This window comes from Salvia hispanica, chromosome 1, assembly GCF_029641045.1.
Source record: "Salvia hispanica isolate PSC_SH4W2 chromosome 1, Shi_PSC_v1, whole genome shotgun sequence".
Lineage (NCBI taxonomy): Eukaryota > Viridiplantae > Streptophyta > Magnoliopsida > Lamiales > Lamiaceae > Salvia > Salvia hispanica.
The window spans coordinates 7,445,601-7,467,386 of NC_142692.1; the positions used below are offsets into that span (position 1 = coordinate 7,445,601).

The following is a 21,786-nucleotide window of genomic DNA, read 5'->3' on the forward strand; positions in this document are numbered from 1 at the left end:
GTGTGCAGGTGTACCAAGAAGTCAAGATTACACAAGAACCCTAGCTAGAACTAGTTACTGTAATTGTAATAGTTGTGAGGGATTTGTTTGTAATCTTTGAGACATATCAGTCGCGTGGTTGGAGTTTGACTGAACTCCTTAATGAAGAACAAAAAGGTCTTGATAATTAGTGAATCCGTCCCTAGTCTGATCCCTACAGAGTCACTTCAAAAACATCAATATTGCACGCATATATACTATAAAACAACACATTAGTGAAATTGAAAAATAAGTTTTACTACTGATTAATTAGTAAAGAACTAATAACCCAATAATAAACCAAGAGGCAGTCAAAATCTTAATAATAGGAGTAATGTAATTAGATAAAAACAGCAACCGAAGCCTAATGATTTAAATAAAAAATTGAACTGATAAACATCATACTACTATCTTTGATATATCTAACCCAAAATGTCAACAATTTAAATTTTAAACATACATAGCCAGAATTAGGAAAGTGAATTGAAAATTCAAAAATATGTTACCTCGATTGGTGATTTGGCCGCACGCGAGTCAGAGAGGAGAGGAAACGGACAACACATATAAAACCAACATTTCACTAAACTCTATTTTACTTTTGCATATATGATTCTTCTATTAACTTACAAGTATTATTCTTCAACGATGTAGAAAATATTTTTTTAGTAAAAGAATGGTATGAAAAGGATAAATAAATTTTGTTTTATAGCGGTTGTTTCGTCACATGACATTTCCAAGTCTATGTAAATTTGTTTTTGGTGCCTTCTACCAAGTAATTTTGCTTCTTGTCTTACATAGTCAACACATATTTTACCTTTATATTTTACAAACCCTCATTTCCCTCCTTTTCCCATCTTTTTACTGAGTGAACTACATAAATGGTACCTGATCTTTTTCATTTTCGTACGTAAATGGTATCTGATCTTTATTTTATATCATTTTTGGTACCCAGTGACAAAAATAACCCTAGGTACCAAATATGTGATTCTTTTTCATGGAGGATATTTTTGGAAATTTCAATTAAATAATAGTAAATATGTGATTATTTTTTCTTCCTTTCTTATTTCTCTTTTTCTTCTTTTCATTTTTTCTTCATTTTCTTCTTTCTTTTTAGTGTTTTATACATACTACATCTTAGTTTATGTTTCTTCTTCCTTCTTCTTTTTTTTCTTCTTTTTCTTCTTTCTTTTTAGTGTTTTATACATACATCTAATTGCATTCATAATATAAATAAAAAAATAAAATACCTAATAAATTAATTATTTAAATTAATTAAATCAATTGAATATTTTTTATTAAATTATTTTATACTCATTTTAAGGTTGAAACACCTAACTAAAAATATTCAACTTTTTATATCATTATGAATAAAATTCACAATGTTAAATTTTCATTAAGACTATATTGAATATTGATTAGTTGCTAATTTAATGTAAAATAATACTAATAATAACAACAATATTTTTAATAATTATTATAGCATAATATTATGTGATTATAATTTATATAATTATACTACAATTATTTATTAATTACCATCGATTTTTAGTATTATAAAAATAATATTATTATAATAATTAAATATAATTATAATTATAATTATAATTATATTTAAGTATATTTGAACGATATTAAAAATGAATTAATTATTAATTTATAACATCAAAATAATAATATTAATATTGATTAATAATAATAGTATAAAGAATAGGAGAATGAGAGAAGATATCATAATATCACTTTTGGTACTAATTTTTGTATGTCCAAAATACCCTCTATGACATAAATGAGAAAATATATTTGTTTAAAGGGCATTGTCGGAAGAAAATTGCATCAGGTACCAAAAATGTGATTTATAGGTATCAAAAACGATATAAAATAAAGATCAGGTACCATTTATGTAGTTCACTCTTAATTATTTATTCATTCTTTACTTTTTCTTTTTCAAATATAATCAATTTGACCTCTTTTAATGTCAGTGCACCAAAATATATAGGACCAACTAAATTAGAGTTGTAGTAACTTTTCAAAGTAAGAAAAAATCCTTTGTCAACCAAATAATTTTGCAAGAATCTTCAATCCTGCTGTCTACATATTACTCTACTATAACATAAAGAAGAAGAAAAACTATGTTATTACATCAAAAGAATGCCAAAAGGGACTAAAAATGGGATTCCTCCACCACCAAAAGCTTACATTTAGTATGGAACTTTTATTACAATATACAATATGTTGATAATCACAACAGGAATCATTTTAGAATGATAATGCCCATCATCACTATCAAATCCCACCACAAATAAAATGCCCTTTCCTTCATTCTTTATTCACATTTATTTTTCACTTTCATGTTTCAACAAACCATTTCTCCAACTTTTACCGTGGCAAATATTGTTGCCATCCCATCACTCTGCTCCATTCAAAATCCCTTTGCTCTGAAAAGCCCAACACATCTGACAACTCACACACACCCAAAACACACACACTTCTTTGTGAATAAATCCCACTATTTCAATCCTACAAAATTCAAGAATTTAGTAGCTGCATTGCTTTGCTCCTACCATTGAACTAAACTATGGTTTCCACCTACATTTTGATCCTCATATTTTCTCTGCAACTGCTTCAATTCTCACAGTCTGCAACAGTTGTGGTTGATGGAGTTTCACAGTGGAAAAATCCCCAGCTTCAAATAGGAGATTCTGTCAGTAAGTCTGCTTCCAAAACTCTTTCTTTATCCTCTGAATTTCATGCTAATGAAATCTAACATTAGGATTTATGAATTTTCTCAGTTTTCCAGCACAAATATCACTACACCCTCTTCATTTTCAAGAACCAAGAAGCCTTCTCTCACTGCAACTTCACTAAAGCTACAATCTTGAGAAACCCAAACTCCTCAATTTACACAGTAAGTCACACATTTTCATTTTTCATTCAGAAAATTGGACAAAAAATTGAATCTTGACAAAAAATTGCAGTGGCGCACTTCAAGGGCTGGATTCTTCTACTTCGCCTTCTACAACGGGTCGAGCACGGCGTGCTTGGAGGGGCAGAAGCTCGCCGTTGAGGTGCGTGGCGCCGCCGCACCGGAGGCGGCGCCGCCTATATCCGGGGGCGGGGGGAATGTGGCTTCGTCGCCGGCGTTTCCCTGGCCGTTTCAGCCGCGGGAGGGGGACTCGCCTAGCCCCGCCCCGGGGCTGAGCATAGGGCCGGTGGCGCCGGAGAGGGAAGGAATCCCGTTTATTAATAGTAATCCGGCGGTGCCTCTGCCCACCGGCGAAGTTGACTCCGCCACCATCCGCCCTGTTCCTACTTCTGGAGTCCTTCGCTCCAAACAGGTTTTTAATTTTCTTGGAATTTTAAATTCTTGTGTTTGCTAAAAAGATTTGACTAGTTTTAATTACATTGATAACTGAAGTGATTATTTGTTTTTATAAATGAAATATATGAATTTGAATTATGTTAATAGTAGTACGGAGTACCATTTATTTTATGAAAGAAAAATTATGAATTTGGTTAAAATCTAGTTATATTATTCATTTAAAATAAATTTAGTGAAATAATCAGATTGTTGCATATACTCCATATATTATGAGTAATATTTTTCCAATGAAACAATATCATTTTTCTTAAAATAGTAGTAGTAATAAAAAAGATCAAGATGGAAATCATTTTTAACAAATTTGTTAAGTTTTAATCTCTTTTATCCTTTTGCTTTCCCTTTTCTGTTACCTTTTGCTACTGTTGCAGCACGCAACACTAGTAACTTTTTTTTGGGCAATATATACTATTAATACTCACATTTTAATGTGACAACATCAAATAATATTTAAGCGAACGATTTTATGTACGCATAATATTAAAGCAAGTTACAAAGTGTTTTTGGATGACATGAAATTTGGGTGAGCATTTATTGACATGCACGTGATTTCTCCATTTCACTATTATTATGGTTATCAAACTCATTTATTAACTTGGTCTCTATACTTCTGTGACTTATGAATTTTCAATTTATCTGACATTATTTTGTGACAATTGGGGACCAGGATGAAAGGGAATATGGACACAAGTGCCCCTTTCCTTTTAGTTATCAAAATATTACTCCTATTATTGTAGTCCTATTTATCAAAATACAGGAAAATAAAAGATACTTTGAATTTGGAATGGCCTACAGTTTTTAATCATATGCCCCTTTTCATATGTAGACGACTTTATCTAATGATTACTCTGTAAGTTAACTATTGTTTTGCTGTAAATATTGTTATGCATTTATTTATTTTTTTGGCATGTAGTTGTGCAATGATAACATGTTGATTTTAGTATTGGTGACTAAAATTTTTTGTGTGGGGAAAATGCAGGTGGTGGGAGTTGAGAAAGCAGTTAGCTGTGTAATTTTGCTACTAATGATGTTTTAGAGAGAGAATTTTGAAACTAAAGTAGCTTTAAGGGTGATGATTATACCATATGTAATATTGCTGTCCTTGACCCTACTTTGGAATCATTGCCACTTTGTTCTTTAATCTTTTTTAGTTTTGGCAAAGCAACCAATTATTTCTTCTTACTTTTTTCTTTAATCTGATTTGGTTTAACTGGGATGCATATAGATGATATACTACTCCTAGATAACACAAATCTATATAGAACTAGACAAATAGTAGTTTACATGGTGCGATATTATAATAGTAGTTGTCTTTGAAGAGATTAAAATGGCTTTATGAGAGGCGAGATTGTGATTGAGGTTACTATTTTGACATTTGGGACTAAGTCATTGTAATTTGTTGATAACAATTGAGAATTTTTCGATGCCAGTGTCACAAGAACTAGGGATATCAATCTGGTTAATTCCTTGATGTTCGGATCAATCATATTAGATTATTGGGTTTTTATTAAGGGTGATTTGAGTTATAATTTTGTCGGATTATAAATTGTCAATCCTAAGTCTATATTTTTGAGTTTTGAGACAATATGTCGGGTCAATCGGGTTTTGGATTAATATATTCCGAAATGAAATTGAGTACTAACAAAATCTGAATTATCTACAAACTCAAAATTAGAGTATTAATCACCATTTTTAAAATTCATGGATAAAACGTGAACTGTCTGTAAGTTAGTGATTTAAAAGAGCATAATAGTTAGTTTGATATAAATTTACTACCAAAAAAAAAAAACTTACCTCACCAACAATTTATTAAAACGAGCCCACTCCTCAGATAAGGTTCAAGCCACAACTCAAATAATTTGGGTAAGTCGTCCCACCGGTAATCTCCGATTTTTTATTTTTATTTTTTTGTTGTGCTATATAGATGATTCATCATTTTCTTAGGATAATTTGTAACAATTTTTTTTTAAATTATTGATTAGTCATTATGTAGGGTGTAATACAAATTCAACATTATTATGGAATTCATCTTACATGCGAATGTGTTTTGTTCAAGAATTGAGCCACAATATAAAAACTAACTTAAAATTGTTCTTCCACTCTGCATTCCATTTCAATTCATATTTGGGTAACCCATACACATCTGAATTTAAAATCTAGCTTAAAAGTGATGGAGTGTCTTGATATAATTTTGATTTGATCAATTGCATTTGATAAGCAAGTCATTTTGTTGCATCTTTGGATGTGTGGCCTTTTCGAATATATTATCTTGTTAATTGTTTTATGTGTTCCATTATACAGAGTATCATATTATTATTATTATCTTGTTCAAGTTTCTTTATCTGGTTTCGACTTATTTTCACTTTATAAACATATTACACAATAATAATCCATAACAAGTTGCTTTTTAATTAAACCAAGTAAATAATGCATTCAAAAACAGTTGGACACGGATTAATATTTAAAGATGAATTTTATTCCAACATTATGCCCATTTTGATATAAATTAATCATCAAATTTTACCCGTATTTAACTAGAAACATGTAATAAAAAAAAATATAAGTACTATATAAACATATGACGAATGGTAACAGAATATACTTTTTTGGGTTGATATAAGAGATGAGCATAAGCTAAGTGAGTAGATGATTTGATAATTATTGGCTGGGGAAGAATGGAATAAAAACTAGAAAAAAAAACATAGTATTAGACAGAAAATTGGAATAAAACTAGAAAAAAATGTATTTATGGAATAAGACTAGAAAAAAATTACTAGATAATATTGATACTCTTCGAATGGAATAAATCTAAAATATACTAATGAAATAAGAGTAGAAAAAATTATTACTCCTAGATAATAATTGAGGCTCTTAGATGAAAGAATGGGTTAAATCTAAAATATAGTACTCCTATGAAATAGGAGTAGAAACAAATACTACTAGATAAAGAATAGATTACTTTTAGTGTTATTACTTGAAAATTTTTCACTATTTAAAATGTAGGTTCTTAAATAGTAAATACTCCTACAAATACACTTAGGGAAATTGGTCTCTAAAATCATGAACTTTGCCTAAAATTTGGTATTTCCCATGAACTTTGAAATTGGTATATAATATCACAAACTTTGCATTTTGTTTGGTATTTCCCAAACTCACTCAAATAAGATATTTTCATCAAAATCTTATTTAATATAGGCAACCTTGATATGTTTTATAATATTTGAAACCACTTTTTAAGTTCATAACACGTAGCATAAAAAGTCACGTTGAAAACTACGTTGATTTAATTGTGTCAAGTATGATAAAAAAGCCTCGTAAGTTAGTCAAATATAGCAATAAACATGCCGTGGGAAATACCAAACAAAATGCAAAGTTCGTGATATTATATACCAATTTCAAAGTTCATGGGAAATACCAAATTTTAAGCAAAGTTCATGGTTTTAGAGACCAATTTCCCATAGTAGAGGCTAACACTTTTTTTATACTATAAAAAGAATAGAAAGCCTCCAAAACCCCCAAACACCACATAATTGAAAGAACCCTTCTTCCCCACACGCTCCGCTGCCGCTTCATCCCGCCGCGGCCGCCACACCTCGCCGGTTCCGCTTATCCTCAGCTCTTTTCCTCCCTTGCATTCTAGGAACGCTTTCGACTCGTTGGCCACCGCTCCTCGGTTAAGGTTGGTTTTCGCTTCCACAAAAATGCCCTAAAATCAGGTCATTTTTTATAGGGTTTATGCATTTCAGAAAGGATTGGAACAGATGATTTCCGTGTTCTGACTTAATTTCAACACCTGTATGAGTTGAATAGCGTTGCTTTGGTTCATGTGAAGTTCTCGGTCTGTAATTTCTTTTTTTCTGGGAACGGTTACTTGAGCTCGAGTTATGTGTTCTCAAGTTTTTGATAAGCTGAGCTCAAACAGGACTGGAAAAGTATTCTTCAAATGCATTTTTAGGTTTGAGTCCCCTTCTGTTTGCTGATTTTTGGTGATGCGTTTTTTGTACAATTCATAGATGATAGTTCAATTAGTTTTTGGCATATGTAGATGGCTTCCATCTTATTACTAACATATACTCAGTACAGTGGCTAGCACTATATTGTGATCGTGGCTGTTCTTTGGGCGCATGATTGCCTTTAGGTTCATTTTATTTTTATGTCTTATGGTGAGCAATCTTGTGGGATTGGGAGCATGAAGATGCTTTTATCTTGCATATTGTGACTCTTTGATAGAATTATGTATAGGTTGTGGTTTACGTCACTGACCTAAACAATGTTTCTTCTAGGTTGAGCTTCAGAGTTTTATAAAATCACGAGATATGGACATCGACTCAAAAGCACCTGAAAATGCTGCATCAGTTGATACACAGGTAAATACTTTATTTGTGATTCTGTGTATTCTTCATCTGTATCCTCTATATCTTAATTCTTTACTCGTTAAATGACATGTGATCAATTTGTGTGTTTAAAAGATTAAAGATGCTGCTGACAACATATCCAAAACAATGGAGCAGCTGAATATTGTAGAACCATCCTCTAGCTTCAAGAAGAAACCTGTTATCATTATAGTTGTGGGAATGGCAGGTATTAGATGGCTTGTAAAGAAAAAATCCGCTCATTCACCTATTTATCTTTTCCTTTCACTACCACGACTATACTCTGAATATTCATCATCATATTGTCTAGGATGTGGAAAGACTACATTTCTTCACCGGCTAGTCAGCCACACTATGGCATCAAACATTCGAGGCTATGTTATGAATCTTGATCCTGCCATCCTGACACTTCCTTATGGTGCGAACATTGACATCAGAGATACTGTTCGATACAAGGATGTCATGAAGCAGTTCAATCTTGGGCCAAATGGAGGAATTTTGACTTCACTTAATCTGTTTGCTACAAAGTTTGACGAGGTAAAAATTTCATGAAGTTCCTTTAATGTTTTAACTTGTAACTGTGGGTCTTTTGCGCCACATGTCTTATGATAATCAGTATACAATATGCCTTAGGGGATGTTCTTAACATGAAAATATAAATTTCTACAGCTTATTCTTTACAACCCAGTTTTTTTGATACCATTCACCAGCTCGTCTAGCAAGCAGTTATTCTGAAAACTCAAACTTGTGTATTTAGTGGCTTTGCTATTTGTGAATTGAAACAAGCAATATTTGTTTGATTAAAATTTATTGGCTGTACCAATTATTTGTTAGTTTCTCTTGCTCACTGAATCTTGCATCAGTTCAACTATTGCCTTTAGATCTCATCAGAAAACTTGTATGGTATGTGTTGATAATGTAAATTATTGCATTGGTAAGCTTACTGTAGGCATATATGATATATGGAAGTGATTGCTACATGTCCTTCCACTGTACTTCTGATTTTAGATGAAGTCATTTGAGAAAAGTGATCAATTTGAATAGGTCTTAACATTGGGAATGTTTACAGAAGTGCAATCAAATTATTTGAATCTATGAACATCCCTACCATGTGACTTTTATTTCATTTTGTTTTGCTGTGTTCTTGACCTACTTGAGTCAATATCCATCAAAGGCCTCGGAGTTTCTTCCAGGTTTTCATCGATGCTTGAACTCAGCTCAGTTTAGGCAATTGCCAGCCCATGCATGCTAAAATGTGTCCTAGGGGTTAGTGTGAGAACATTCATGCAATAGATTCCATACATCGTGACTTAATCAGAAACCTTAATTCAGCCAAGTAAAGCTCAATTAACAAACTCATGAGTTTCCAATGAAGTTTAAACCAGCTTGCTCTGCGGTGATTGGTGAATACTGAATACAAAGTGTCTGCTTAGTCAACGGCACCATTAAAGTGATAAAATTCCTATAATGGTCTATTTTGTTGATTTCAGTATTTAGCAAATGCAGTTTGCTATGCACTGTAATTTTGGTTATCAAATCTTCAATTAGGAGAGGGATGGTGTTGCTTTAATTGCTTATTTGGAACTGTAGGTCATATCAATGATTGAGAGACGAGCAGATGAGCTTGACTATGTGCTGGTGGACACTCCCGGCCAAATCGAGATTTTCACTTGGTCTGCATCTGGAGCTATTATAACAGAAGCTTTTGCGTCAACATTTCCCACCGTTATAGCTTATGTTGTTGATACGCCACGTTCAGCTAGCCCAGCTACCTTCATGAGCAATATGCTGTATGCATGTAGCATCCTCTACAAGACACGGTTGCCACTGGTTTTGGTGTTCAACAAGACAGATGTGGCACAACATGAGTTCGCATTGGAGGTATATCTTACGTGTTATCTGCCCTTACTCCTTTCCATGCACACACCGCTGCATTCCTCTTTAACTTATTTCAGGCCTGTATATTTGCACCTTAGAATTGCTTATGGCTACCCTGTTGTTTCTACCTTCATGTTTTCCCTTCCCGACAACTGAAGTATTCCACTATATGGCATCACTTAATATTTTCTATTTTTAAGTTTGAGTTTGTACACTAGCTTTGGCTTATTATATGTTTGACTGTAAATGCAGTGGATGAAAGATTTTGAGGTATTTCACGCGGCACTAGATTCCGATCATTCTTATACATCGACCCTGACCCGTAGTCTCTCCCTATCACTGGAGGAGTTCTATAGTCATCTGAGATCAGTTGGAGTGTCTGCAATCACTGGTTCAGGGATGGATGCCTTCTTTAAGACTATTGAAGCCAGTGCAGAAGAGTACATGGAAACGTACAGGTACTTCTTAATCTACCAACCCAAACCATTTCATATGCTGGTAAATATTTCCGTGCTTCACCCTAATCACTTTTTTTCAGGGCTGATCTTGACAAGAGACGAGCAGAGAAGGAGCGATTAGAAGAAGAACGCAAAAAAGAGAACATGGAGAAGCTCCGGAAGGATATGGAGAAGTCCAGGGGGGAAACTGTGATATTGAGCACGGGGTTGAAGGACAGACTTGTGGAAGATGAAGAGGATGAAGAGATAGAGGACGAGGACATGATCAGTGAAGAAGATTACGAAGATGATGATGACGAGGATGAAGATCTAGCGAGAGGATGAAGGGGTAGCCAGTTTTTTTTTCGGATTGAGGCACGAGTCCACAAAAAATCTACTAAGTAAACTTTGGTGTACATGAAGTTGGAGTCGTTTATTTCCTCTGGTGTGGTGAAATTGACTAAAGTGGTCTCATTTGTATAAAAAGATAGTACTAGCTGTGGAAGTTATGCTTTAAATCGCCTTAGTTGTTATGAACTTTAATTAGTACTAGTTGAGTTTATCCCATGATAAAATTAATCATGGACGAAACCCATCTTTCGGTACTTAAGCGATTTATCATGGATGAAATCCATCGTTTCGTAGGTAAGATAAACGAAAAGCTCGGCCCGTCCCAGAGCTACATTAGTCATCTTCTACTGCTCAACTGTGTTTATTAATTTCACCACCCAGCAGATCGTTGCTATAAATTGGTATTGTTCAAATGGTAATTTTACCGTTGAAATTGATTTCATTTACAAACTACTATTATCATCTTGTGTTCCAGTGACTTGCCACAATTTCTGTTCATACAAATATGGATTCATTTACTAGTGGTTAGTATTTAATTTGTCTAAAATATGGAGTATTTCTCTCTTTTTTAACCTTTATTTGAGATTGAAACATAAAATAAAACTAGTACCGGTAACATATTACTCCCTGTCTTTTCATTTATTTTATGTATCTCTTCCACTTTATTACTCAATCAATTCGCGAAAAATATGAACTATTTTCTTATTACCCCATCCCTAAAAAAAGTACTACCATGTACTTTCTAATTTTAGAATAGTTAAACAACACTTTACTTCTATACATAATTTTATTTACAATTTTTATATTACATCATACTACACCAATTTTTATATTACATTATACTACACTACTAATGACGTGGAGTTCATTTTCCATTAACACTATCTTGCTCTATCAAATATATACTATTAAAACCCGTGCCAAACTAAATGTTCATACTTTTCACAAGCAGATAAAGTAATATGAGTATTTCTTAACTTATGCGGAGAATTTATAAATATCCTTCACCACATAAAACTCCTCAACTATAATGGTACAAATGTAGTTCTCCACTATTTTACTTATAATTTAATTGTCTCGTTATGAGAAGATCAAGAAAGACCGGCTTAACAATGCCAGGGAGATTTCTGGGGTTATTCTTGCTGTTAGGACGCTTTGGTTCGATTCAAAGCTTGAGGCGGCTCTGAGCTCACATGATGGGGGAGGGGCACAGGTTGTTCTCCTAGGTGCAGGTATGTGACAATGCTCAAAACCTTTTTTTTTTTTTTTGCTTTTCGTTCAAATAAGAAAATGACAATACATTAAACATAGATTGCAGTATTGTATAAATGAATCTCCAAAATATGTACTCCGTATATAATACTTTGCCAAAGAAATATATTCACTCTGTACTTACCTTAGAAGTTTAAAAAAATTTGAGAAACCATTTCCCTTTAAAATGTCACAAACACACAATTTTTTGATGTATTTCTAACTAATACAAGAAGTGAGAAATAGAAACAGGCACTTCATTTTTTAAAAAAGATATTTTGTCTACCTGCAGGTATGGATGTAAGATCGCACCGCCTAAGCTGTTTGAAAGAAAGCAGCGTTTTTGAGGTTGATTTTCCTGAGGTTCTGCACGCAAAAGCCACTATTCTGGAGGCAGCAGCAACTTCAAGAGACAAGCATCATCATCCAATCGTTACAGCAATGTCATTGACTAGAGTAGCAGCTGACCTAACGGAAGATGACTGGCTTGAAAAGCTCGAAACATCAGGATTTCAGCCAAGCAAGAGTACAGTCTGGATCTTGGAGGGAATCCTGTACTATCTCTCGCAAACCAATGCCATGAAAGTACTTAAAATCATTGCAGAAAAATGCAATCTTACCAAGACTGTGCTGTTAGCCGACTTCATGAATAAACAGGCAACGGCATTATCCAGCTCCACCTTCCTTTTCTATTGTGACTGGCCAGATGAACTACTTCCATCTCTAGGTTTTGCTGATGTTACGCTCTCACAGATTGGCGATTCAGATGCCCATTTCGGATTATTGCAGGATCCACTGAATCTGTTCAACAAGCTACGCGGCTTGCCTAGATCAATTCAAACTCACCCAGATGATGGCACACCCTGCGGTCACTTGTATTTGTTACAAGCTTCTGGTTCGCCCAATCAAATGAGCTCATGAGTTCCTGTTGTAATAAGCTATACGTATCAGAGTTTCACTTTATAGTATATGAATAGGCACCATTTCTTGCTAGTATTATTTACAGGCTTAGTCAGTGATGAAATTGCAGTTCTAGCTCTGTCAGAAGATCTGGTATTAGCAATTTGCATTATAATCAGGAACTCCTTGTTCCCAACTAGGTTCTTGGCCTCATATTCGCTAGCATGTGATAACGTTTTAATACATCAACAGTTATGTAGAGTATTTAAAGCCAAAAGCATCATTTCCTAGAATAGATAACCAAACACTGCTCTTAATCTTTTTTTTACCTGTACTTTTTGATGAGTTTCCTTGGCTTCAATTTGTAGCATCTTAGCGGTGACCGTCAGTATAATCAAAATGAATGACTAAATTTACTGCAGACTCCGCAAGTGGCACACGACTTTCAACTGGATAAATTCTTTCCATAAGATCAAGTAAGCTGGCACAACAACAATTTCTAAGATGATAGCCAAATATGGAATAAACACCCTTAATAACTCCAATCACATATTGCTAGTAATCTATAGAAGACAAAAGATGGTTTTATGAGATCAAACTTGGTTCTGTCATCTTCTATTCGAGGTTAATCAACTAAAACAAACTACTGGTGCTTAATTAGTTACTTTACCTTGATTTGGTTGTCCATATGCCCAAGCTACATTTTGCTGATATTTAAAACAGTACATAACTATTGCAATAGACAGTGTTGGTGTTAAAATTGTAAACAAACCACCTGGATGTACTAGTTTACATTGAAAAGAAGTCGTGCTAAGAACATTTAGCAAGAGGTGGAATGATCAAACTTGGAGACAGTCCTTGATACCCTGCTCAAAGTTGTTTAGTGAAGATATGGTATCCTTAAGTGCATCTACAACTCTTTGCTTCCTGCACAATAGATGAACAGACCATATTCACTGTCAAATATATATAAATGATTACGTGAGAAGTTGGTTAGTGGCATTAATTTGAGTGCTAGTTAAGGGGGCATGGTAGATTATCGAATCAGTTGGTTATTGAACCTGTTCAAAGTAAGTCGAACACTTTCTTCCTGAGCCATGCCACTAAGAGAAGAAAATGATCTGCAGTCAGCAAGAAAAACATTAGAATGAATTTGCTGATACTAGATTATCAACGTGCAGCTTGTTGTCTTCTAAGCATATTACATAGGATCACATGATTTGTAGCATCAACATTAAGCAAGACCCATTGACTAACCAAGTAAACATACCTTAGGAGATCATTGAGCTTGGATTCAGCTTCTAATTTGAGGGGGTCGTTGTCGTCAAGCAAGGACGCTGCATTTTTCACAATCAACCGGAATGTGCAGACCTAAATGTAGAATTTAGACTCTGGAAGTTAATTTCAAACTCTTCAAAATCAAGTAAATTAACATATTACTTCCCCTTATCCATTTGCATCATTGATCTACTTTGTCGTCACTAATTTAGCTCTATGAAGAGTGCTTCAGAAATGCAGAATAAATCCTACTTGAAAATTTCCAGTAATGAGTTTGATAGCATGGAGACTATTTTCGAAGTTCACGTCTAAATGTCATGTTAATCCTACTATTTCCAGGAAACAATTACTGGCACACCTCATGTATTCACATAACGCATAAATACTAGCTAAAACCTCTGGTTTTCCAGCTTAGGCTGAAGCTAAACAAAATTTGATCGAAAACATGACATCTTGTTCAGGAAGACTAATTCAGATTAACATGGGCTGAATTAGCTCAAATGAGGATTCAGCAATGACAAGAAATTCCAGCCCCACTTAATCATTTAATCAAACTAATGACAGGATGAACTGTTTCAACTGAACAAGAGCAAGTTAAACTCTACTTAACCATTTTCTCAAACAGTTGATCTGCTACAATTTTCAGCCTAATTTCTCAGAATCCAATAGGCGAAACAAATGACAAGGAAAAGCGCAAGCAAATAATGTAATACCTCTACTCCAGTATTGGCTTGTAATTCAACGAAAGAACTTGTATCACGAGGAACACAATCTCTAGCTGCAGAAACTAACAAATTCTGAACCTCGGCCAATTCACCTTCACTTTTCACTACATCAGTTAAAATCACAATTCGTATTATTAGAGAAATAGAAAATTGAGCAGAAAAGATAATGAACTAAATAGGCATTAGCAGAAAAGATAATTGAGAAAAAAAAGGTAGTGAGCAAAAGGTAGGCGGAGTGGAGGATGTTGCGTGAGGCATCAACCGGAGCTAACAGAAATTTAAACGACTTCTTCTTCTGCTCCTTAAGCCACTCCTTGGGTCCTGCTAATCGCAGTTGAAAAACAAAAAAAAAATTGACATACAATTGAAGCATACGTGTATGTTTGTGAGAAATGTGTCGAATGAAATAGAGAAAATGACAAGTACAGATGCCGATTGAGAAGAGGCGCGATATCGAGGTGATTTCGGGTCGGGAGAGTTGAGGTGGTGGTTCTGCTGAGTGTAGAGACTTTAGTAGCGATGACCGGTGGTGACATGGTGAAGATGCCAACGTATAGTAAAAAGGAAAAAACACAATAATTATTCCAAAAATAAACATTTAGAGCATCCGCAATGGTTAATAGGTCAGCCATAGACCAGCCATTCTCTCCTCTGCCACGTCAGCAACACTAAAAAAACCACATGCCACGTCAGATTTAGGCCAGCCATAGGCCAGCCGCAATAAAAACAATTCAAAATATACTACATTTACGGAATTAAAATTGCGATATACGGAATTAAATTTACGACACATATACGGGAAAAATAATCCATTCCATTAAAAAAAAGTACAAAGATTTTAAAAAAAAAGTTCATGATTTTTTTTTTTTTAAAAAAGGGCTTCAACACCCGAGCCCCGCCACTCTCTACTCCTCATCGCCGTCGCCGTCGCCCTCCTCGTCGCCGCCGCCGCTGCCGCCACCCGTGGTATCTGAGCCCACGTCGGAACCCCCCAGCCGTGACCTCGCGATCTCTAAATCAGCACGCATGCTCTCGAGCATCTCGAAAAGAATCCTCTTCTCCGTGGAGTCAGTGGCGTTCTTCCACTCTCGGAAGACCTGTAACATCTGAGCCCGCGTTTGGTTACGCGAATGGAGAGTGTACTCGAGTGGGGCGGTTGGGAGGGCGGAGGACTGGACCTCGCGGGGCGATAGGGGGGATCCGCCCCTCGCAGCCCGCTGCGCCCGCTTCTGTCCAACCGGGCGGGGGCGACCAGTAAATGAAGGAGGGGATGGAAACTCCTCAGCATCCGGGGGGAGGTCGTGGGATCCGCCGCTGCTGCCGCTGTAGTCGCCGCTATAGTTAAGTCGCTGCTTCTTCGGCCACCCAGCGTCGCACCCCGCCCGGAACTTCTCCGAGTCCTTCAGCAACAAGAAGCACTCCCAGAAGGTGAACTCCTTATACTTCCCCTCCAAGGGGAACTGACTCGCAGCTATCCTCCGGGCGTCGTCCTCAGTCTGCCCACTTTTGAGCTGACGGAGGGCGTTGGCGTACAAATTCGCAAAACGGCCCACTGCGGCCCTGGTGCGCTCCCACCCCTTCCGGACCTCCTCGTTGCTGAAGTCCTTCCCGTGCGGGCAGTGCCTCTTATAAGCAGCACTGATCTTCGCCCACATGTTGACGACCCGCTGGTTGTTCGCAACCAGTGGATCGTCGCACACCTCCAACCACCTCTTGGCCACCGCGGCGTACTCATCATCCGTCCACTTCCTCCGGCCGGTGGCAGTGGGCTGCGATGACTCGCCGACCGCCTAGCCCTTTCCCTTCCCCCTCGTCTTCTTCCTCGGCGCGGCCGGCGTCGCTCGAACGGGAGTATCATCGACCTCGAGATCGATCCCCATATCATGCAATGACAGAAGGTCATCGCCAGAGAACTGCGTCTCCACCGGGGTCGACGTGTGAGACGAAGCCGTCAAAAAATCAAGCGAGGGCCGATATACCGCGTCCCCTCCCGGTGACCCCTGCACACCCCCCCCCCCGGCATCCCGGGATACATGCCGTGCAGCATCCCCCCCGGTATCCCCCCGGCCACATCATCCCCATCATCTGCTGCAGCATCATCTGCTGCTGCATCTGGAGCATACCCCCCCACCCGGGCGCTGACTGCCCGCCGCTCCCCTGCCCGCCGCCCGGCATCCCCCCCGGCATACCCCCCTGGTTCCCCCCCATCACCCCCCCCCCCCCCCCGCGGCGCACCAGCCATCATCCTCATCATCTGATTCCAAGGGATGTTAAATCCCGGGCCCATCTGCCCCCATCCAGATCCCACGGGTACTGTGGGAGTCTGAGAGCCGCTCGTCGCCGGACTGGACTCGTTGTTGTGATCCATCACTCGATGATGCTCTTGTACAGAAAGTTAGAGAGAGAGAGTTAAAACAAGTGGTGCAAATGAAATGAAACGAAAATCGCGTTTATATAGGTTTTTTAAAAAAAAAAAAAAAAAATCGAAAATCGGCGCTGGCCGATCGGGCCTCCACAATGGCGGCTAGCCGATCGGCTAGCGTTTCGGCCAGCGACGAGCGATCGGCGAGCCCACGCCGATCCGCTCGCCGATTTTGCGCTGGCCGATTGCAATGGTTCGGCTAGCCGATCGGCCAGCGCGACGAATCGGCTAGCCGGTCGCTAGCCGACCATTGCGGATGCTCTTATATTATAATGCGTAGTTTGAAAAAAACGGCAGAAATGGGAGAGTCTTCCCCATATAATCAATCCAGCGGCGATCTCTCTCTCTCGCATATGCTGATCTTAGTGGTACATTATTTGCTGGAGACAGGTTAGTTGGTCTTACGATACTATCAATATTAAGTACTCCATTACATATTAAAATATTTTGTCCGTTTTCATTTGTATAATTGTATCCCAATAATGGGAGGGAATGGGATTGCTAATTCCGATCCAAACTGATAAGCAGTTACTTTGATAAAACTTGATATGGCTTATGAAGCTGTGGAGTCCCTGCAACAAACCTTACTCCTAATCCTTCAATGCCACGATGATCATGTCATCATTCCTGCTGTTAAGCAACAGATTGTATCCATCCACCACAAACCTGTTGTGTTACAGTTTAATCTCAAACGATTTCCAGATGAAGAAACAATAAGGGAGTAGCAAATGCAACTGAAGAGATTATTCACTCTCTCTTCTTCACACAAAATATATCTGATTTTGGATCCATAGACCCAACTGTCAGACTTTCAGATCAGTTGGGGCAATTGGCTGAGGAGCTCGACCCAACTGTTGGATATGTGGTTGACTACTGCAACAGCAAGGGCGACTCAGTCACTGATTCTTCTGCTGTTGGTTCATCATTAAGATCTGCACTCAAGAGTCAAGTTGAACATCTCCCAGTTGAGCTGCTTGCAATATATGCAATTGCAAACAGGTTGAGGAGATTAGCAGACAAAATTGGCAGAGAATTAGCAGATGAAGATCCGAGTGATTCACCTCCACTCACGACCAAAGATGCTGCGGCTGGTTTTGATGGTGCTCTCAATGATTCTGCTGCTGTTGCATCATCATCAAGACCTATGTTTACAGTATCACAAGATTATAGTTTACCAAGTATTCTCTCACAGTATCACAAACCATTTTGATATTCAAGCTTGGGTCACAGTATCACAAGATTATAGTTTACCAAGTATTCTCTTACAATTACTAGCTTCGTTCAATGGAAAAGTAGATCCAGTTGGAAGGGATTCGATGGAAGGAATGGAAGCAGAGAAGCTTAAAATTTACAAAATCTTATCAGGGAGAAGGTATCTCATAGTAATGGACGACATCTGGAGTGTGGAAGCTTGGGATCACGTGAAGAGGCTATTTCCAGACAATAATAATGGAGGCCGGATCATATTAACCACAAGGCTTTTGGATGTGGCTACTTATGTTTCGTGGAACATTCATATAATGCATTTCTTGGATGACGAACAAAGTTGGCATTTGTTCCACCGCAAGGTTTTCAGAGATCAAGACTGTCCCAATGAGCTACAAAGTGTTGGGGAAAAAATTGTGAAAGGATGTGGAGGGCTGCCCCTCTCAATTGTTACTGTGGCAGAACTTTTATCCAAAATTCCGAGAACTCCCAAGTTGTGGCAGCAAATTGAAGTAAATGATGGGCAACTGGGATCAATATTATCTTTCAGTTACAACATCTTGCCTACACATTTGAGGAAGTGTTTCTTGTATATGGCAGGCTTCCCTCAAGATTATGAGATCCATGCTTCTGAACTCATCAAACTTTGGGTGGCTGAGGGCTTTATGGAATGGCGAAATGAATCTGAAAGCGAAGAAATGGTGGCAGAGGAGTGCTTGGAGGATATGATCAAGCAAAGTCTAGTTTTGGTCACTAGCCGGAAAAGTGATGGAAAAATCAAAAGTTGCAGGCTGCATAGTTTGGTGAGGGATTTTTGTGTAAGACAGGTCGGGCAAGAGAAGACCCTTCTTTCTGTTTTGGACTACTTCCCTACTCCTATCTTAAGATGGCATTTTCTTCCACAAGTCCTCCAAAACTATCACCGTGTAAGTGTTAGTTGGCATGATCTACATCTTAAAGACTCTACGAATAGCTCATGCACCACTTCTATTATATGCATCCCGCAAAGAGGGTATAGGCCCAAAGGCTCTGTACAGAACTTCACCATCAAGTCTTCAAGACTCATCTTCTTTCGCTTGTGCTTGAGATAGTGCTTGAAATCCTTCCAGCTAAGAGGAAGCTTCTCGATGAGTATGCACCGTATAAAGTTGTCGGGCAAAATCATCCCTTCAGCCACGAGTCCGTGGATGATCATTTGGAACTCTTGAACTTGTTCCATGACCGGTCTAGAGTCGACCATCTTGTAGTCCGTAAATTTGGATACTACAACATGTTCAGTACCTGCACCATTATCGATACTGTATTTCTTCTCTAGGCTTTCCCACATCTCTTTGGATGTGGTTACAAGGGAGTATACATTGTACAAACTATCATCTAATGCACTTAAAATAAAATTTTTAAGATAATCTCCTTTGCGCCATGCTTCATAGTCCGCCAAGATCTCGAGCCTCGTCTCTTGATCACTTGGCGCGGGTGGCATCATTCTAGGTGCCAAAGGTGCCGCACTTGGTCCTTGGAAGGAACCATTCATGTTGCCCCCGAAGGAGCCAACAACATGGTTGGGCCTAGGGCCCCTACCATTCATGTTGAGCATAGAGCCCGTCATGGTCACACTGGTCCCGAAGGAGCCAATACCCGTGTTGAACCCGAAGGTTCCAACACTCGCATGAGACCCGAAGGCCCCAACAGTCGCGTGAGACTCGAAGGTCCCAGCATTCGTGTGAGACCCGAAGGCCCCAACACTCGATCCATTAAAGGATCTGATGGACCCACTAAAAGTGGAGCCAACCAACCCACTCGAGGTGGATCCACCAGTGAGCCCATGGGTGTTACCCAAGGGGTTGTTGATGAAGATGGATATAAGCCGGGAGTTGGCATCATCGTGGTGGATGCCATAGTGGATGAAATGATGGCGGTGGTGGTGGCCGGAGTGGTGGCAGCCACGGTATTTGATTCAGTCGACATCTCCAAGAAAAGGTGTTAAGTTTCGAAAGTTTTAGGTTCAGTTATGTCAAAATTCCTTCAAAGGCAAGTTATCTCGTCTAGCGATTGTTGGTTTTATGGAATAACAAGAGATAAACACTAGTCGGGCGTAATACAACCCAAGAAGAAATACAAGTGGAAAACTGAAATTACAACTTGAAAAAAGATCGAAACAAATAGACCGTGAAGGAATTAGCCGAGTCGAGGAGGCTTCTTTCCGCAAGACAAGATACGCCCCGTAGTTCTCTTCGGATTGGCGTTTCGTCCCCAAAGATAAAACGGCTACGTCTCTGGTGAAGCAGCACCGCTATCAGCAGAGCTCCGGTGAACTGGATGTAGGAGAGGGCAGAGCTTTCGACAGAAAAACAATGTAGAGAGGGAGAGAGCTTATGATGCAAAATGCTTTCTAGTGTTTGATATGTGTGGAATGCATGGAATGGCTAGCCTATTTATAGGCTCGGTCCACTGCAGGGGGTCAACAGCCATGATGGCTGTCATCAATGTTACGAAGCGTTACAAAACGTTACAGAGCTGAGAGACTGGATCTAGAAGCTTCTAGATTTGATCATGACGTGGACTGTCATGTGTCAGCCACGTTGGCTTACCACTGCCAAGATCCAAGTCCAAGTCCAAGTCCAAGGGCTCGGGCTCGAGGCTCGCAGCGGGGCGGGCGGCGCGTGTGCGCGCGTGTGGGCTCTTACAGCCCATCTTAGTCCACTATAATTATTACATGCAATAATCTTTTTTATTAAATACTAGTTTAATAAGGTTGTAACTTCCAATGTGGATAATTAACTCTCTTAATTATTCCCTAAGCTTCTCTTATAACTCATTAAGTTTGCAATTTTTCACAACTTTAATCCATTATTTCTCACTCTCCGGGAATCGGATTTGAGAAAATGAATATACCACGGTCATCTACTCCGAACATAGATCGACGCTATATCATTTAATTTCACAAAATTAAATGTCTCGTTGAAATTATAATTTGGTCAAAGTCCATTGATCGGCATAGATTCCAACAGTATATTTGTATTGTAAAGAAGTAGAGCATCAGTTCAGAACGTTTCTCGAATTGAACTGTGTACCGGTAAAAACAGAATTATTGTAGATTTATTTACTTTTTCCACTTTTAACAATGGATCCCACATTTTCATAACTTTTTCTAATCATTACTAGTGGAAGATTGGTGGCACGAATCTCAAGCCATCATCATTTTAGTTTAACAAATTGGCTGCGTACACTAGTATGGCTTATGAAGCTCTGCAATCCCTGCAACAAACCTTACTTCACTCCTCCTGTTAAATATCAAATTGTACCCATCCACGACAAAGCTGTTGTCTTGCAATTGAATCTCAATCATTTTCCTGATAAAGAATCAATAAGGGATGTAGCATATAGTGCAAAATAAAACAAAATATATCATCTTTTCTATAAAATTTCAAATATAAGCATAATTTCCAACCATATAGTCTTTTTATGTGTAACAACAAACATGATAACAAATAATATAGGGGTGGGCAGAAATCGTCGAAAGCGCCTATAATCTGTGTGGTGTGCGTAGTTTCTTGCATGAACCAAGACTCGT

General features: G+C 38.0%; 3 protein-coding genes and 1 pseudogene across 3 annotated transcripts; 3 read left to right on the forward strand and 1 right to left on the reverse strand.

The window, feature by feature from the left end:
• Positions 1-2,359: 2,359 nt before the first annotated feature.
• Positions 2,360-4,576, forward strand: LOC125219760 (Cupredoxin superfamily protein). The gene is made up of 4 exons (XM_048121814.2): positions 2,360-2,723; positions 2,808-2,923; positions 2,994-3,353; positions 4,374-4,576. The coding sequence occupies exons 1-4, from the start codon at positions 2,594-2,596 to the stop codon at positions 4,428-4,430; spliced, it is 663 nt and encodes a 220-aa protein (XP_047977771.2). The 5' UTR covers positions 2,360-2,593; the 3' UTR covers positions 4,431-4,576.
• A 2,310-nt stretch (positions 4,577-6,886) lies between these two features.
• Positions 6,887-10,675, forward strand: QQT2 (P-loop containing nucleoside triphosphate hydrolases superfamily protein). Its single transcript, XM_048126331.2, has 7 exons — positions 6,887-7,073; positions 7,678-7,761; positions 7,864-7,975; positions 8,078-8,304; positions 9,358-9,648; positions 9,898-10,103; positions 10,184-10,675. The coding sequence occupies exons 2-7, from the start codon at positions 7,711-7,713 to the stop codon at positions 10,425-10,427; spliced, it is 1,131 nt and encodes a 376-aa protein (XP_047982288.1). The 5' UTR covers positions 6,887-7,073; positions 7,678-7,710; the 3' UTR covers positions 10,428-10,675.
• A 1,115-nt stretch (positions 10,676-11,790) lies between these two features.
• LOC125221359 (uncharacterized) lies at positions 11,791-14,865 on the reverse strand (the record flags this gene model as incomplete). Its single annotated transcript, XM_089059420.1, has 6 exons — positions 11,791-12,609; positions 12,914-13,511; positions 13,646-13,705; positions 13,855-13,955; positions 14,576-14,691; positions 14,850-14,865. Coding segments are annotated over 5 exons (381 nt in total), but the record flags the coding sequence as incomplete, so codon positions are not given.
• Positions 14,866-17,557: 2,692 nt separating this feature from the next.
• On the forward strand, positions 17,558-19,337 carry LOC148933185 (putative late blight resistance protein homolog R1B-14; annotated as a pseudogene).
• Positions 19,338-21,786: the final 2,449 nt, after the last annotated feature.

Bases quoted from the DNA above. Each gene is read 5' to 3' on its own strand.
- LOC125219760 (XM_048121814.2), top strand. From the start codon at position 2,594: ATGGTTTCCACCTACATTTTGATCCTCATATTTTCTCTGCAACTGCTT. The intron at 2,724-2,807 runs GTAAGTCTGCTT...GAATTTTCTCAG, and splicing joins TCAAATAGGAGATTCTGTCA to TTTTCCAGCACAAATATCAC. The intron at 3,354-4,373 runs GTTTTTAATTTT...GGGAAAATGCAG, and splicing joins GAGTCCTTCGCTCCAAACAG to GTGGTGGGAGTTGAGAAAGC.
- QQT2 (XM_048126331.2), top strand. From the start codon at position 7,711: ATGGACATCGACTCAAAAGCACCTGAAAATGCTGCATCAGTTGATACA. The intron at 7,976-8,077 runs GTATTAGATGGC...CATATTGTCTAG, and splicing joins TATAGTTGTGGGAATGGCAG to GATGTGGAAAGACTACATTT. The intron at 9,649-9,897 runs GTATATCTTACG...CTGTAAATGCAG, and splicing joins AACATGAGTTCGCATTGGAG to TGGATGAAAGATTTTGAGGT.